This window comes from Bubalus bubalis, chromosome 22, assembly GCF_019923935.1.
Source record: "Bubalus bubalis isolate 160015118507 breed Murrah chromosome 22, NDDB_SH_1, whole genome shotgun sequence".
NCBI lineage: Eukaryota > Metazoa > Chordata > Mammalia > Artiodactyla > Bovidae > Bubalus > Bubalus bubalis.
This window is the reverse complement of record NC_059178.1, coordinates 56,783,558-56,802,251: the sequence shown is the minus strand read 5'-3', so window position 1 is coordinate 56,802,251 and position 18,694 is coordinate 56,783,558. Positions and strand designations below refer to the sequence as shown.

Genomic DNA, 18,694 nt, shown 5'->3' with positions numbered 1-18,694 from the left:
CATCTTTTGAAGAGTTTTCCACAGTTTACTGTGACCCACAGAGTCAAAGGCTTTGGCATAGTCAATAAAGCAGAAGTAGATGTTTTTCTGGAACTCTCTTCCTTTTTGATGATCCAATGGATGTTGGCAATTTGATCTCTGGTTCCTCTGCCTTTTCTAAATCCAGCTTGAACATCTGGAAGTTCATGGTTGACATACTGTTGAAGCCTGGCTTGGAGAATTTTGAGCATTATTTTACTAGCGTGTGAGATGAGTGCAATTGTGTGGTAGTCTGAGCATTCTTTGGCATTGCCTTTCTTTGGGATTGGAATGAAAACTGACCTTTTCCAGTCCTGTGGCCACTGCTGAGTTTTTCAAAGTTGCTGTCATATTGAGTGCAGCAGTTTCAGAGTATCATCTTTTAGGATTTGAAATAGCTCTAATAAGTATGGTCTTTAAATATAGAAAGTTCTTCCACTTCAGCCATGCAGGTTCTTGTAAGAGTGCACACCATTCACCTCCCATGGAAAATGTCAAATGAGAAAACAAGGGCTAACTATGCAAATCACCTTTTTAATTATATCAGTGTTCTTCTATAAGATAATCTTATTGTTAAAGAAAATTTAAAACAGCCATTTATTTCAAAGGGACACATTTGTTTCCTGTGATTTCATTCATATGTCAATCATCAGTATGTTTCTTAGTCCCTTTAGAAAAATAGAAATGGTTTGTTTTGCTTGCTTACTTGTCGATTTTGTTGTAGTTTGTTTTTGTTTAGGACTATAACTTTCTTTCTGGACTATCAGTCTGAAAATTTTCAAAAAAATTTATCTGAGTCTGCAAAGTTTGATACCAAGGAGAAAAGTGTCAGGCAGAACTGAGTTGAATACTGATCTATTACTTAAGGTCCTGTGTCGCTTTAAGAGCATCACTTTGCTTTTTTAAACGTCATCTTATCTTAAAATAGTTGTGATAACAGTGTGCATCACTGTCGGAGAGATTTGAGTGAGATAATGCCTGTGCACAGTGTCTTGAGTTATTGTCAATATATGATGCAAATAGTTAGCATTTTAAGTTTTGTTTCTTTATTCAGAGTCAGAAAGAAACCTGAAATAATTGTCCAGACATATTCACCCCTGAATCAACCTGAAAATATGACACAATCAAAAATCTTTCTTTCTTAAATTAGTTGAACAATCACCTTAATTATTTTTCTTTCTGTGGGCATCATGTTTGTTTCTTATAATTTTGTAAGAACACTGGAGGGAGGCATTTTCAGTCCCTCTGCTCAGTGTCTTCTATTACGAACTATGTGTGTTTACAATTCTAATTGCATATTATTCTGAGGGCTAATTAAATATGCTGGAATCATTGCGTACTATTTGAGAATATAAATATATATTTGATTTTTGTTGCATTTAAGTTCTTCTACCTTCCAAGAATACTTAGACTTTGTAGTTATTTATATTTTTATACAGTTTTCAATTTGTTTACTTTTAATCAGGATGGGCCTAATGAAAAGATCTTTAAAGTAAGAGTTCAGGATTTTAATCCTGTTTAAGGCTCTCATATTGATTTATTTTCCTTAAGTAAGCTATTTGGTCTCCTTTGCTTCCTGGCAAAGATCATGTGAATGACAGATACAATTCCTTTGTACAAATCCATGTGAAAATTTGAAAAACAAACTAGTTAGCAGAAACTTGTTTGATATTTTCAGATATACCTTCCTAGGATGAACAGTAGAATTTTCTGGATAATTTTCTGAAATGCAATATTTGGTTGGGAAGAGTAGATCTAAGATAGGCTACATGAGTAATATTTGAACTTTTGAAAGAATGAAATAAAGCAATAACCTGGGAATGATAAACAGGAGGTTTTCTTAGGCTCTAGGTTTTATAAGGCTGCGGTAATGGTGGCTCCGTAGTAAAGAATCCACCTGCCAGTGCAGGAGACCCGGGCTCAATCCCTAGGTCAGGAAGATCTCCTGGAGAAGGCAATGACTCCAGTATTCTTGCCTGGGAAATCCCAAAGACAGAGGAGCCTGGTGGGCTACAGTCCATGGGCTTGCAGAAAATTGGACATGACTGAGCAACTAAACAACAGCAACAACAAAGTCAGTTAATTTAAAATCAGTATCAAAGTATTTGGGAGTTTTGGTATAGCTTCCAACCGAAATTTTACAGATCACATATACATGAAAACCTTCTCACCATACAAAGCATAATAAAACTATGGTGTTTTTCATTGCTTCTCAATTTCCTCTATTTCTCCCTATTTTCTGTTTTGTTCTTACTCCTGAGAACTATATGAAGATTTCCTGACTTAAGATTCACATTTTACTCAGTCAGTTCCTTTTAAGTCTGCATCATACTACATATATGCTTTTATGTCATAATTTAGAGTTGTATTATAAATAATTTGTCTTGAGAATTATTGCATACCATTTCCTCTGAAAATAATAAATTGTTATTTATTATATATATATAATTATTATGATTTATAGCACTCAAAGTCTGTGTAGGTACCCAATAGATATGTGATGGATGCTGGAAAAAATGAAGTCAATAAAGAAAACAAAATTATAGTCAGTCATTAAATGTACATCCATTAAATTTTATGGTGAGTGTTTAACATACATAACACATGGTCAAACACTGAAAATAAAATAAGTACACCAGTGTCCCAGCTTTTTAGGAGCACACAGTTCAACAAAAGTTACATATGACCTGTAACTAAAGCTTAAAATATGTCCAAAATAATATTGTAGCACAAAGGGAGAATAATACCACTGTGGTTGGAGAATGGAAGAAGTCATTTTTTAATATTATTGTTACATGAGTTACAGGCATACGGCACTATAATTTGCCACCTACATACTCTGCAAGGTCGTCACCGCCTCAAGACCAGTGACCTTTCATCACCATACGGTTGACCCCGTTTACCTCTTTTGCCCACCCTCAACTTACTTCCCCTTTGGTAACGACTATTCTGGTTTGGTTTTGTTGTTTTCTATCTAACAGATTGATTTTTTTAAACTGTGTTTGGTTTGGTTTTTAGATGCCACATATGTGTGAAATAATGTCTGTCTTTCTCCACCTAACTTCATACAGCATGATACCTTTGGGGTCCATCCATGTTACTTCAAATGGCAGGATTTCATTCTTTTTTGTGGCTGAGTAGTAGTCCATTATGTATATTTATCATTGGTTGGATTAATTGCTTTCAGTTTTTAATTCACATTCATGGAGAGTCAAGTAATGTCTGTTGCTCTTAAAACAGAATGTCTGAAGCAGTGTAATATGATAAAAGGACTACAGACTGGCTTGAGGGACCCTGTGTCTAATTTGCAATGTATATCATCCAAGTCTGCATTTCCTGAATACAATAAGAAATGCACCACTTTATAGAGTTTGGGGGAGTATTTAACAATAATCTCTAAAGCAGGTTGTACAGTCCATTTTACCGATTAAGTGTTAATTTAATTTTTATTTACATGGACTTAACTAAATGCTTTGACTCTATGTTATGGTTAGAATGACCACAGATTTAGCTGTATTTTAAAATATATATACTCTATCTTAAAAATGAAGTAGTGTAGTTATGTGAAATAATTTAAGCAAAGTAAAAGTACAGACTATCTTCTGATGCCATTTCTGGTTTTGTTTGATATTAGTACAAATGTTGCATTTCCACACATTTTTGGAAATAAATTGAAGTCATGGAACTCTAACAAGAATATATCAGCAATATTTAAAACACATTTGTGCTGATTAAAATAAAACAGTAAGTATCAAAACTAATAACTGATTCCAGAAAAGAGAAGACATAAGGATTATCTGGGTAAAAATACCTAAAAGAAGGGATAATAACATTTGAAAAAAGTATTAAGCAGAAGTTGATCTGAGTGATATACGTCTTTACTGTCTACCACCCACAGGGACAAAATAATAAGATTGATTGCAATCAAGCTTGTCTTGTGAGACTGAGAAAGAGAAAGAAAGCCCTGGTGCTTACTGAGCTACTTCCCTCTTTTCAGGGAAATTACCGCATCTTCGTTGTTGTTTTACAGATCTACTTACGGTTCTTGGACTATGAGATGCAGAATTCCAACGAATGCAAGAGGAACTTCGTGGCGGTGTATGACGGAAGTAGCTCGGTGGAGGACCTGAAAGCCAAGTTCTGCAGCACTGTGGCCAACGACGTGATGCTCCGCACGGGGCTCGGGGTCATCCGCATGTGGGCCGACGAGGGCAGCCGCAACAGCCGCTTCCAGATGCTCTTCACGTCCTTCCAAGAACGTAAGCGTCTCCGCTCTTCGCTGCTCGGCCTTCCAATGGGTCGGAGGGTGCAGATCTCATGCATTGTGAATGGTGTTTGCTTCATGCAGCTTGAGCCTTAATAAGTTGTTCAAACCGCTTCGATTCCCTTTCCTTCTCTTTGATCCAGAAGCAGGAGAGTTACATATGACCTTTTGATTACTTACATCAGCATACGCAGGGCTTCCCCAGGTGACTCAGATGGTAAAGACTCTGCTTGCAATGCAGGAAACCCGGGTTGGATCCCTGGGTTGGGTAGATCCCCTGGAGTAGGAAATGGCAACCCACTCCAGTATTCTTGCCTGGAGTATCCCATGGACAGAGGAGCCTGGTGGGCTACAATCCGTGGGGTCGCAAAGAGTCAGACAGGACTTAGGGACTAACATAGCAACACAGTAACAGCATATGCACTGTAGCCTTACTTAAGACATTTCACACTACTAAACTGGGGTATAATGAATTCTGTTTGTCTTTGGGTTAGATCTTAGGAAGCCAGGGAACGGAGGCAGCAGTTTCTGATGATGTTTGAGTTTAAATCTTAAAAACCTGTATAAAAATATTTCGTAGGTTCTCTTTAGTAAGCTTCTCTTGCAGTCCCATTGATTTTAAATAGGTCTGTGACTGCAGAGTTCCAGGTGAACTAGACAAAGAGGAAGAATTGATTGGGAAGAGAGTAAACAGAAAAAGGTCCAGAAAATAGTTTAAATGGCACAATGGATGATACCCAGAGTTATGGGCAAAAGCACAGCAATTTTAGAAAATCATATTCTTACAAATAATGAGTCATATGAATAGACATATATTTGGAATGTTCTTCAGAAACCCTGAGTAATTTATGCTTGATAAATGTATGCAAATGAAAAATAACCCCAAGAAATTCGGCTTTATGGAATCAGTACCTTGTCATTTGAAACTGTACATAAGGAAAAAAAAAAGACAAAATGTCTTTGAAATGTCAAGGATTTCTCAAAGTTAGCTGCAGCAGCCACTATCTTTTTTTTTAAATCCAAAAATGTTAAATGTACTAGATGATTACTTTGCACTATGAATGAATGGTTTTGGCTTTAAATTGCTCTCTACTTACCCAGTTGGAGAATTCTATGGCACCAGAAGGAGGGAATGTCCCTCAATCTTTCTGAATCTTGATACCGTCACAGAGTATGTTAAGTCTCCCATCCTGGATTGTTGCAGATTTAAACAAGTTGTTATCTTGGTCTTCTTTTCAGGAACTGATCAAAATGTTAGAGGTAGCCCATCTTTATTTCAGCAAGGTATCTGTAGGAAAAAAACCTCATTTTTTTGCTTAGAATTTAAATCAATTCAGGCTAGAAGATAGCACATGTGGTGTTTTCATCAATGAGTGCTCTTCTGAATCAATCATTGTGCCTTTGGTGAGGATCAGATTATACCTTATTCAATATTTTTATCAGCCTTGGATAATTATAGACTAAGAACTTCTTTCTAGTTTAACATATATGGCAGGTCTAGTTAATGCATTAAATGATATAATAAAGTTATTAAAATATTACAAAATATGCAATTTTTATCAAAACTGCACCATAATTTAGTAAGGATAAATTACAAAATGTCTTCTTACATTTCATATGTCAAGCAAAGGAACCCAGACTTCAGGATTTCCTAAGATTTTATTTCATTTAACCTCAATAGAAGCCAATACTTTTCAAAAATAATTGACAACAATATCTAATGCAGTCTTAGCTTGTGTTAACAAATGTGCAATAAGCAGCTCAGAGGAAATACTCTCACAGGAAGCTGCAGTGGTCAAAATGCAAATTGCACAGCCTGTTCTTTTCTGAGTGTTATTAATGAGAGCAGAGTAATTAGCTAGGAGCGGCTGATCCAGAGGCAGACGCATTTAGAGTCAGGGGAAGAGGCTAAAGGAGAAGGTATCCCTATCCTAGAGATTTCTCTTGTCCAAAATGTGACAACTACCTGAAACTTGGGGGAGTGGTGGTATGGATCAATGTCTAAGAAGTAAGATTAAGGTTAAATTAATTATATGAAGCCATTTGACTGTGATTCAGGGAAAAGTGTCTAGCTCATAGAAAGTGTGATATTACAACATTGAATGAACTTCCATGGAAAATATATGAGAAATGGGTTCTCATCAGGTGTAAATGGTGTAAGGCAAGTGTCTAGGCTGGACAGGGGAGGGAAGACGAAGCGCCTTCCAATTCAAAGGTAGGGATCTGTGAGTCTTTAAAGTTCTACGTATTTAAAGAATGATGGGATTGTATCATACTGTGTATGTATCATGCTTCCCAGATGTTACTAGAGGTAAAGAACCCGCCTGCAAGTGCTAGAGATGTAAAAGATGCGGGTTCAATCCCAGGGTCAGGAAGATCCCCTGAAGAAGGAAATAGCAACCCACTCCAGTATTCTTGCTTGGAGAATCCCATGGACAGAGGAGCCTGGGGGTCTACAGTCCATGGGGTCTCAAAGAATAGGGCACGAGTGAGCACAGCACACACATATGCAGTAAAGATTAGAGATGTGAATCAGTGACCAGCCCTTGCTTACTCTAATAGTGAGAAAGCACCTTGATATTTTTCTTAGTTTGCACATTTCTTAGATGGTATCCCCAGTTCAGTGTTGAGAGGTGCTTTAGGGCGTATTCAATAATATTCTAATGTCTGTCAAAATGTCTTTTTTAGGGCTCTAAGATATTTTAGAGGTTAGATAAGAGCTTAGATAAGAAGAGGTTAGATAAGAAGTCATGTATTTCAATCCCAAACACTTTATGAATTCCAACAGAAAAAGAAAAGACCCAGGGAAGGTTAACTGACTTCCCCTGAATACCCTCAACCCCATGCTCAATGATTTGTTAACGGCACTGAAGCGAGAATGTAAGACCTGAATCCTGATCTTGACAGGTCTCCATGGATACCTTTGTCATCTTTAAGGAATGAGCAGAGCTCCCACTTTCTAAAGATGATAATGATGTTAAAAGCAGATTGCACTTATGCATCACTCATGACACATATTTGTCAGCATAGTTTTACTTGCTTTACAAACTGAATTTTCATTCTTCTGTCTTACCTAATACATCTTACATTTATGTTTCATGGTTACATTCTGTAATCAGCATCGTCCATCACCATAAACATCAGACTAAAGTAGAATCATGACAAGGGGCTTCTGTTCTCGAAATAGGAACCCAGGAACTAATGGATGCCAGTGGGAATATATTTTCAATTCATTTTTATTTTTGCATTTGAATTTGTTGTTGTTCATTGTTTTTGTTCAGTTGCTAAATTGTGTCCAACGCTTTGCAACCCCATGAACTGCAGCACACTGGGCTTCCCTGTCCTTCACTATCTCTCAGGGTTTACTCAAACTCATGTCCATTGTGTCTGAATAAATCACAGAAAAGACAAAGGATGAGTGTGTAAGAGAGGTACAGAAATTCTTACTGTGAGTCATCAGACGTTGAGGTTTCCCATGCACATTAGAGGCATTTTAAAAGTCTGGGTTAAATGCCAGCATTTGCAGCTACAACAAACATCGTCTAGTATAATGGGGGGACTATAAGATCACTGAATGGAGAAGTATTTACCTTCAACTGTGTCATGAGGAATAATGTGATGTCTTCACTGGATCGCTCCCATAAATAGCATATTCCTGCCCGCACTGTCTTGCTGACTGTTCAGCTCAGCCTTTTCTCAGCTCTACCTGAGATGGCTGCCTTGATTAATAGTATCACACTGCTGCTGGCTGCTGCTCAAAGACACTGGCTTCAGAGGAATAGTATCCAGACTTTACCCCACAGAGCAACTTTGAAACCTAGCAACTAGAGGAAAAAAAAAACAGCATTATCACCAAAGAGGCACTGTCTTACTTGATTATAGTCTTTTTAATACTGGCATTTTGTACGCAGATTACTCACAATCTCAGTCCTCTCAAACAGTCCATCTAATGGAGATGAAAGCACATATAGTTACTCAAAAGATCTCAAATTTTAATATATTATTAATAACCTTGGATGGTGTTCTCTAAGAAAGATGACTAATTTAAACTTTAAACGTATTCTGAAATGAAGAAGAAAATATATTAACCATTGTGACTCATTTGCTTTCTTGGATCAAAAATCAACAAATAGGAGGAAAAAAATCAGATTAGAAATACAATTGAGGATAAAGAAGAATGAATCCAACATGACATAAACATAGAACACTTCGAATAATTCTTACAGTGATATTGAAAGTGTGTTATACTTTATTTTGGTAACTCAATTTCAGATTGCCTGTAAGGATAGAGTTTTACACATTTGCATCATTTTATATAAAGACATTGTCTTCTCTGAATAATCATTCAGATTTTTAAAAAATTGATTAGAATTGGTGTAATTTCAACTTTGAGCATACTTATATATGAAAATGTGTGATCAATTATGATAGAACCGCATGGTTAAGTATTTGATATGCGTAATGGAGACATTAGTGGAGTGCTCCTCGTCACAGGGAGTCAAAAGTCAGACTTTCTGAGCCAGTCTTTTTCTGTGTTCCAAGAATTTGCAGCAACTGAAATGAAAGAATACCCTGAGTGACTTCTCAAGCTCCACCTTCAACTGCTCTTCTACTCTTATTTAGGCCACAATAAAATCTCAATCACTTAATGCTTGATTAATGTGCAGTGTATTTCTGATAAAAACAGACATGCAACTAAAAAGAGATGAAAAGAAAATTGTTCACTTTAAGGATGTGGGAATACTTTGCTAAAATGAGATTATATATTTAGTTTCATATCATTTTATGGCAAAAGAAGATAGAATCTAAACTACAGGTTTATTTTACAGTAAAGAAATATATATATTGATTTCAATATATATATTTAATTTCAATATATATATTTAATTTCAATATATATTTCTTTATTGTAAAATAAACTATATATATATATATAGTAACTTTTAATTTCAATGAGGAGTTGAGTTGAAAGTTTCTGTAGAAGGCAGAATTCTGAGATGATCCAAAGATTTCCACCTCTAAATATTTGTTGTTGTTCAGTCAGTAAGTTGTGTCTGACTCTTTGCGACCCCATGGCCTGCAGCATGCCAGACTTCCCTGTCCTTGGCCATCTTACGAAGTTTGCTCAAACTCATGTCCATTGAGTCAGTGATGCCAACCATCTCATCTTCTGCAATCCCCTTCAGCCTTTCCCAGCATCAGGGTCTTTTCCAATGAGTTGACTCTTTGCATCAGGTGCCCAAAGTATTGGAGTCTTACAACCTTTCTCCCCTTGAGATAGGCAGAACCTGAGTAGCTTGAGATATGATTTTTTAATTAAAGTACATTATATGGTAGAAGTTATTTTGGAGATATAAATAAGATCCTTAGTTGACTTTGATCATCAAAAGGGAGACTTCCTTCACTAATATGTTACGTACATGTCTTTCATCTCCTTGGTTAAATTCATTCCTAGGTTATCTTCATCATTTTGATGTAATTGTAGATGGGATTGTTTTCTTAATGTCCCTTTTGGATAGTTTGTTATTGGTATATAGAAGTGCACTGGATATTCTGGTTGGTCTGAGTATACACTACAAATATTGATAATAATCTTTATTCCCTTTTGAAAGAAGTTTGAAGGTTCTAGTCCTTGACAAGGGTACTTCTTCCTGTTCCTCCATTCATTGTGCTGTTCCTTCAGTAAACACGGAAGCACCAGGCACTGTTGGCACAAAGATGAGTAAGAGGGTTACTCCTCTCAAGGTGCAGCCGCACTCATTCAAAATTCAAATGTGTGACTCATTTCAGCAAGCATTCCCTTGTATCTGGAACTCTGTTCCTCCCACCACATACTTCCTCATGTACCTCAGTATATCATCCACTTAAACCCTGCATTCTAAGAAACCAAATTCTCTTCTTGTATAGTTTTTTGGTTTTTTTTTTTTCCCTTCAGCTTTTGTTTATACTAGTAGGATCCTTACTCTTCTGTCATGGTAATTGGTGATTATTTCACTGTTCAGTTTATTACCCTATCCTGTCTTGTCTAGAACATGGTTTGGCCTGCCAGCTGCTGCTTGTACCCAGTCTGCATTCTGTCCTAGGTAGTACAAATTCTCCATTTTGTAATGCACAAGTAAATTACCATATCACCTCAATAAGCTAAATTTAATGGATCCTAAAATGAAAAAAAAGTGTGTCGATTGTACTTTGATTATTACTATAAAAGTGCACAGAGCTCAGTAACACTCTGGAAAAATACACCAAAAAATTTTGATAGTAATCTAACCAAAACTGTAATATTTAGTTTTCCCTCTGGGAAAGTCTAGGCCAAACACATTTACAAGTTTGGGTCATGTGCTGAGATCAAAAGTCATTATCAGTTCAATTCCATAGTCATTCAGTCATGTCTGACTCTTTGCGACCTCTTGGACTACAGCACACCAGGCTTCCCTGTCCATCACCAAATCCCAGGGCTTGTTCAAACTCATGTCCATAGAGTCAGTGATGCCATCCAATCATCTCATCCTCTGTTGTCCCCTTCTCCTTCTGCCTTCAATCTTTCCCAGCATCAGGGTCTTTTCCAATGAGTCAGTTCTTCGCATCAGGTGGCAAAAGTATTGGAGTTTCAGCTTCAGCATCAGTCCTTCCAATGAATATTCAGGACTGGTTTCTTTTAGGATGGACTGGTTTGAGGGGGACTCTCAGTAGTCTTCTCCAACAGCAGAATTCAAAAGCATCATTTCTTTGGCACTCAGCTTTCTTTATGGTTCAACTCTCACATCCATACCTGACTACTGGAAAAACCGTACCTTTGACTAGATGGACCTTTGTCGGCATAATAGTCTGTATGTATTTCATCAAGGAAAGAAAATTGTAAGTGCTAGAGGGAGCAAATGACCAATTATGAGGTAGATTAAAGTGTAAATTGACGTTGTCCTGATACAGATCTTTAGTCATCACTATGGTGAGTTTGTGTATTTTTAAAAGATTAAGACCAGTAACCCAGTAATTCGTTAGTCTTTGAATTAACAGAATTGCAAGCCTGAGGCTATGGTCTCCATTGATGCTTGGTTTTAATTCTTATTTACTCCAAGTTCTGGACTTCCCTGGATGCTCAGTGGTAAAAACCTGCTTGCCAATGTAGGAGACACAGGAGACTTAGGTTCCTTTCCTAAGTCAGGAAGATCTCCTGGAGAAGGAAATGGCAACCTACTCCAATTCTTGCCTGGGAAATCCCATAGACAGGGGAGCCTGGCAGGCTACCGTCCAAGGATTGGCAAAGAGTCAGTTATGACTGAGTGACTAAACAACAACAACACTGAAAGTCCTCCTTTGGGGAGTTGTCATGTTCAATAATGAAACCAAATATGCATTAATGTCTTTAACAGAATGCTGCTGCTGCTGCTGCTGCTAAGTCGCTTCAGTCGTGTCCGACTCTGTGCGACCCCATAGACCGCAGCCCACCAGGCTCCCCTGTCCCTGGGATTCTCCAGGCAAGAACACTGGAGTGGGTTGCCATTTCCTTCTCCAATGCATGAAAGTGAAAAGTGAAAGTGAAGTCGCTCAGTCGTGTCTGACTCTTAACGATCCCATGGACTACAGCCCACCAGGCTCCTCCGTCCATGGGATTTTCCAGGCAAGAGTACTGGAGTGGGGTGCCATTGCCTTCTCCGAACAGAATGCTGAGTCTATACTAACAACTGTTGCAAACATGTGTTCATCACCTATGAAAACAAGCCCTGGTCCCCACCCCCAACTCCTAATAATAATCAGAGTGCAGACCCCAGAGAAATATAATATCCTAATTATTGTAACTAGAGCGATATCTAATTGCACACAATGCATAAATCATCAGGTACTTGACCCAATGCAGACATAATCGCAGTATAAAACTATGTAATGATTTCTTGGCATCAAATGGGATGGATAAATCATGAAGTGGTCAGTGCCCTCTGTGAGGAAGGAAGTGGTCTCTATACATGCATTATAATATTCTCATGAAGATGCTTCTCTATTTGTAATAGCATATTTCTTAGAACTGTAGGAATATGCAATTTTAGAGGAAACATTTGGGGATCTAATAAATGTGAGTGGGATTAGATTGTGGATAGAACTTCTTGTATTAGAAAAGAAAAGATTAAGCTATAGCTTAATAAAAATACTGGATATCTTGACTGATAACTAAGTCACATTGGAACATAGAGTTTTAGAAGCAGATATTGATTTTTCAAAAAAAAATATGAAGATGATAAAAGAGATGAAGAGAAGATGCACAAATCTATTTCTGGCCTCAAATCTAGTCAGCATTTTTCAAGTAAAATGGCATTTCCTCTAATGGCATAGCCCAAGATACGTTTCATGTTTAAAGTATGGTGGCAGGGAAATTATTCCATTCATTTTGGGAAAAACAAAACGTTTGTTTTAGGAGGCAATTCTAATGGCTGTATATATATGTGTGTGTGTGTGTGTGTGCGTGTGTGTGTGTATGCCTGTATTTCTTTTCCTTTTTCTATAATTCTGATCTCACCATTAAAAATCATACTTAGCATACAATAGCAGCAAGTTATACATTTTTTAATACAGTTTTTGAGTCCTGAACGCTGACTCAGATGCTTACTCATAATTGGGATCTCTGATGTTTTAGACATTTTCTTCCATCGAATGCATAAGAAAAATTTAGCTATTCTTTAGAAATTAAAAGCATTGTTAGAATTTAATGAGAAGACGGTACTTCATATCTATTTTACTACTTAAAGGAGTTTTGCTCTGATATCTAGTTAGCAAGTACTTAAGGACCTACAATATAGAACCTGTTGTTCTGAGCCCCATTGATAAGGCAGTGAGGAGAACAAGTCCCTTGCTTCTCATTCTTATAAAAGGAAGCTAATGATGTGCAAGTGAGTTAATTTAAAAAGATAAACCCTAATAAGAATTGTGGAAAAACACAATATGAGGTAACGTGCTGGAGAACGATGTGGACATGAGTGCCCTGGGTGGTTTGGGCAACCCTGGAGCTCAGGGAGAAGCTGAGTAAGACCTTGGGTAAGGAAAAGGAGCTTCCAAGGTGGATCAGTAGGAAAGAATCTGCCTGCAATGCAGGAGACACGGGTTCAGTCCATCGGTTGGGAAGATCCCCTGGAGGAGGAAATGTCAACCCACTCCAGTATTCTTGCCTAGAAATCCTATGGACAGAGGAGCCTGGCAGGCTACCATCCATGGGGTACCAAAGAGTCAGAGACAGTTTAGAGACTGAGCACACATCCATGTGCCAGAAGAAACTCCAAAACACACAGTCAGTGCTAAGGAGTTTGGGATTTGATCTCACTTTACTGGGAAGGTTTTGGAGTGTTTTAAAAGGGAATGATGTTTCCTAAGGCCCACTTGACTTCGCATTCCAGAATGTCTGGCTCTAGGTGAGTGATCACACCATCGTGATTATCTGTGTCGTGAAGATCATTTTTGTATAGTTCTGTGTATTCTTGCCACCTCTCCTTAATATCTTCTGCTTCTGTTAGGTCCATACCATTTCTGTCCTTTATTGTGCCCATCTTTGCAAGAAATGTTCCCTTGGTATCTCTAATTTTCTTGAAGAGATCTCTAGTCTTTCCCATTCTATTGTTTTCCTCTATTTCTTTGCATTGAACCCTGAGGAAGGCTTTCTTATCTCTCCTTGCTAGTCTTTGAAACTCTGCATTCAAATGGGTATATCTTTCCTTTTCTCCTTTGCCTTTAGCTTCTCTTCTTTACTCAGCTATTTGTAAGGCCTTGTCAGACAACCATTTTGCATTTCTTTTCTTGGGTATGGTCTTGATCACTGCCTTCTGTACAGTGTCATGAACCTCTGTCCATAGTTCTTCAGGCACTCTGTCTATCAGATCTAGGCCCTTAAATCTATTTCTCACTTCCACTGCATCATCGTAAGGGATTTGATTTAGGTCATACCTGAATGGTCTAGTGGTTTTCCCTACTTTCTTCAATTTAAGTCTGAATTTGGCAATAAGGAGTTCATGATCTGAGCCACAGTCAGCTCTGGTCTTGTTTTTGCTGACTGTATATAGCTTCTCCATCTTTGGCTGCAAAGAATATAATCAATCTGATTTCGGTGTTGACCATCTGGTGATGTCCATGTGTAGAGTCTTCTCTTGTGTTGTTGGAAGGTGTTTGCTCTGACCAGTGCGTTCTCTTGGCAAAACTCTGTTAGGCTTTGCCCTGCTTCATTCTGTACTTCAAGGCCAAATTTGCCTGTTACTCCAGGGAGCTCTTGACTTCCTACTTTTGCATTCCAGTCCCCTATGATGAAAAAGTGATCTTTGTGGGTGTTAGTTCTAGAAGGTCTTGTAGGTTTTTATAAAACAATTCAACTTCAGCTTCTTCAGTATTACTGGTCAGGGCATAGACTTAGATTACTGTGATATTGAATGATTTGCTTTGGAAATGAACAGAGATCATACTGTCATTTTTGAGATTGCATCCAAGTACTGCATTTTGGACTCTTTTGTTGACCATGATGGCTACACCATTTCTTCTATGGGAGTCGTGCCCACAGTAGTAGATATAATGGTCATCTGAGTTAAATTCACCCATTCCAGTCCATTTCAGTTCACCGATTTCCTGAAATGTCATTGTCCATTCTTGCCATCTCCTGTTTGACCACTTGCCTTGATTCATGGACGTAACATTCTAGGTTCCTCTGCAGTATTGCTCTTTACAGCATCAGACTTTACTTCTATCACCCATCACATGCATAACTGGGTGTTGTTTTTGCTTTGGCTCCATCTCTTCATTCTTTCTGGAGTTACTTCTCCACTGATATCCAGTATCATATTGGGCACCTACCAAACTGGGGAGTTCATCTTTCAGTGTCATACCTTTCTGCTTTTTCATACTGTGCCTAGAGGAGGTGATAGAATTTGAGTTGAGCTATTTCAAATCCCAAAAAATGATGCTGTGAAAGTGCTGTACTCAATATGCCAGCAAATCTGGAAAACTCAGCAGTGGCCGCAGGACTGGAGAAGGTCAGTTTTCATTCCAAAGAAAGGATATGCCAAAGAATGCCCAAACTACCACACAATTGTACTCATCTCACACGCTAGCCAAGTAATGCTCAAAATTCTCTAAGCCAGGCTTCAACAATGCATGAACCGTGAACTTCCAGATGTTCAAGCTGGATTTAGAAAAGGAAGAGGAAGCAGAGATCAAATTGCCAATATTCGCTGGATCATCAAAAAAGCAAGAGAGTTCCAGAAAAACATCTACTTCTGCTTTATTGATTATGCCAAAGCCTTTGACTGTGTGGATCACAACAAACTGTGGAAAATTCTGAAAGAGATGGGAATACCAGGCCACCTGACTGGCCTCCTGAGAAATCTGTATGCAGGTCAAGAAGCAACAGTTAGAACTGGACATGAAACAACAGACTGGTTCCAAATCAGGAAAGGAGTACGTCATTGTCACCCTTCTTATTTAACTTTTATGCAGAGTACATCATGAGAAATGCCAGGCTGGAAGAAGCACAAGCTGGAATCAAGATTGCTGGGAGAAATGTTAATAACCTCAGATATGCAGATGACACCACCCTTATGGCAGAAAGTGAAGAACTAAAGAGCCTCTTGATGAACATTAAAGAGGAGAGTAAAAAAGTTGGCTTAAAACTCAACATTCAGAAAACTAAGGTCATGGCATCTGGTCCCATCACTTCATGGCAAATAGATGGGGAAACAATGGAAACAATGACAGACTTCATTGTTTTGGGTTCCAAAATCACTGGAGATGGTGACTGCAGCCATGAAATTAAAAGACACTTGCTCCTTGGAAGAAAAGCTATAACCTACCTAGACAGCATATTAAAAAGCAGAGACATTACTTTGCCAACAAAGGTCCATCTAGTCAAAGCTATGGTTTTTCCAGTAGTCATGTATGGATGTGAGATTTGGACTATAAAGAAAGCTGAGCGCCGAAGAATTGATGCTTTTGAATGGTGGTGTTGGAGAAGACTCTTGAGACTCCCTTGGACTGCAAGGAGATCAATCTAGTTCATCCTAAAGGAAGTAAGTCCTGAATATTCATTGGAAGGACTGATGCTGAAGCTGAAACTCCAATACTTTGGCTACCTAATGCGAAGAACCCACTCATTGGAAAAGACCCTGATGCTGGGAAAGATTGAAGGCAGGAAGAGAAGGGTACAACAGAGGACGAGATGGTTGGATGGCATCACTGACTCTATGGACATGTGTTTGAGTAAGCTCTGGGATTTGGTAATGGACAGGGAAGCCTGGCATACTGCAGTCCATGGGGTCGCAAAGAGTCGGACATGACTGAGCAACTAAACTGAACTGAACCTCCACCTGATTTACACTTAAATGACCAAGGTTTCTCTGTTCGCTGTCTCCATGGATCCATGTAGGAGACCATCAGTGAAAGATGATTCCGTCATACCAGTGGAGACATTACTGGAGCTGAGAGAGAGCTGGCAGACCTACAGGACAGTTTGCTGAGGGCATCAGGGCAGAGAGGATCCAAATATGACCCTAAAACTTTAGCCTGGAGCTGAGGAGGTGCCATTATTCACATCAGGAGGCTGTGTGAAGGCAGAATTGAGGCAAGGAGTGATTAAGAGGAGTGGGGTGGTAGTGTGTTCTGTGAGCCCATCCAGCCATGTTCAATTTGATAAGGTAATTAAGATGCAAAGTGGGGAAGTTATGGAGTCTGAATGCACAAAATAAACCCTTATCTCAGATACAAGTCAGAGCCAGAAGAATGAGCCCCTGAGAATGAAGGCAAACTCAGACTCTTTGGAGAAGAAAATTGCAGCCCACTGCAGTATTCTTGCCTGGAGAATTTCATGGACAGAGGAACCTGGTGGGCTATAGTGCATGGGATCGCAAAGAGTCAGACAGGATTGAGTGACTAACACACACACAAACCCAGATACTCATTTAAGTCTCGGAGACAGAGAGCTTTGGGTGAAGTAGGTGAACAGCTTTACTGCTTTGCCAGGCAAGGGGGCCACAGCAGGCTAATGCCTTCAAAATGTGTCCTGACCTGGAGGGGGAAGTGAGGAGTTTAATTCAAAAAGGGTGTGATCAGCTCATGAACATTGTTCTAATGGGCTGGTGAGGAGTTAAGTGAATATCAGCATCATCAACCTTCCAGTTCGAATCAGTCTGGAGTCGACATGCTGGTAGGCATAGGGGCATCCTGCTGTTAATTTCTCCCACCTGGTGGGGGTTTTAGTATCTGGGAAACAGCTCAGAGATACTGTTAAGTATATCCTTGGAGGGGGAACCTGGACTCTGCCCCTAGGTTGCAACATGTTTCTTCTGACTGTTCCTCTCTTCCCTAATTAGCATCTGTTTAAACCTGCTCCTGGGAACTCAGGGAAGGTCCTGGAGGCTGAATGGAGCCTGTTTCCTATAATCCAGAAAGGGGGGACTGTAAACCCCAATCAGTTTTTAGATGATAAAATGATTTTTTTGAGTTAGTTTTTTTTTTTAAGTTATTTATTTATTTTTGACTATGCGGGATCTTTGTTACCTCGAGGGCTTTTCTCTAGTTGTGCTTGGTTGTTCAGTTATAAGTCGTGTCCAACTCTTTGTGACCCCATAGACCCTCCAGGATCCTCTGTCCATGAGATTCTCCTGGCAAGAATACTGGAGTGGGTTCTCTGCATCCTCTAAGGACATAATTTGCATTCTCATAGTCATTTACATTACCAACGGCATTCCACGACTTAGCTCAGAGACACTGGAATGAAACCTGAAGGTTGTAGCAAAGGGCACACTGAATAGGAAATTTTTTCTGGGGGGGGGAGGTTGGGCAACTTCAGTTTTTCCCACCAGGAAAAAGGGGAAGAGGTATTCCCAGTAGTTTGCACGCTTCTCATTGCGGTGACTTCTCTTTCTGCAACCACAGGCCTAAGAGCACAGGCTCGATAATTGTGGTGCATGCGCTTAATTGGTCCTTGCATGTGGGATCTTCCTGGATCAGGGACCGAACCCATGCCTCCTGTATTGGCAGGTGGATTCTTTACCACTGAGCCACCAGGGAAGCCCCAGATGATAAAAATAATTTTTAAAGAAAAATAAGATCAAGCATTACTTCTATTTCCAACTTTTCTTGATGAAATACAATGTAATTTTGATTTTGAACTGATCTAGCAAATGATAGTTTTATTAACCAGAAAGTACAGGTATTTGAAATATCAATGTTCCAGAGAGATATCTGACAGTTTTTACTTGCATTTTGTTTTAATATTGTCTGAGTAGTATTTAGTGGATTTCTGGGCTTGAAAAGAAATGTAGTGGGTGAAGGAAGAAGTAACGTGAATAGAATGAACTTCAGTGTTGGCGCATTAAACAGCAGTTAGAATTAAACATCTTCCGGTTGTGCTAGTCCAGGAAGCATAGGAGATGTGGGCTCAGGCCCTGCAGC

At 38.9% G+C, this 18,694-nt stretch overlaps 1 protein-coding gene across 10 annotated transcripts in view; it reads left to right on the top strand.

Moving 5' to 3' along the window:
• The window catches only part of NETO1 (neuropilin and tolloid like 1), a 114,730-nt gene that overhangs the window by 64,695 nt on the left and 31,341 nt on the right, over positions 1-18,694 (top strand). For 9 of the 10 annotated variants that reach the window (XM_044934453.2, XM_025273181.3, XM_044934452.2 and 6 more), the window contains one exon: positions 4,049-4,277. In XM_044934453.2, the coding sequence (XP_044790388.1) occupies positions 4,049-4,277 (229 nt within the window). Of the gene's footprint in view, positions 1-4,048; positions 4,278-18,694 lie in introns of those variants that run through there. The other variant, XM_025273183.2, reaches the window with a different exon arrangement.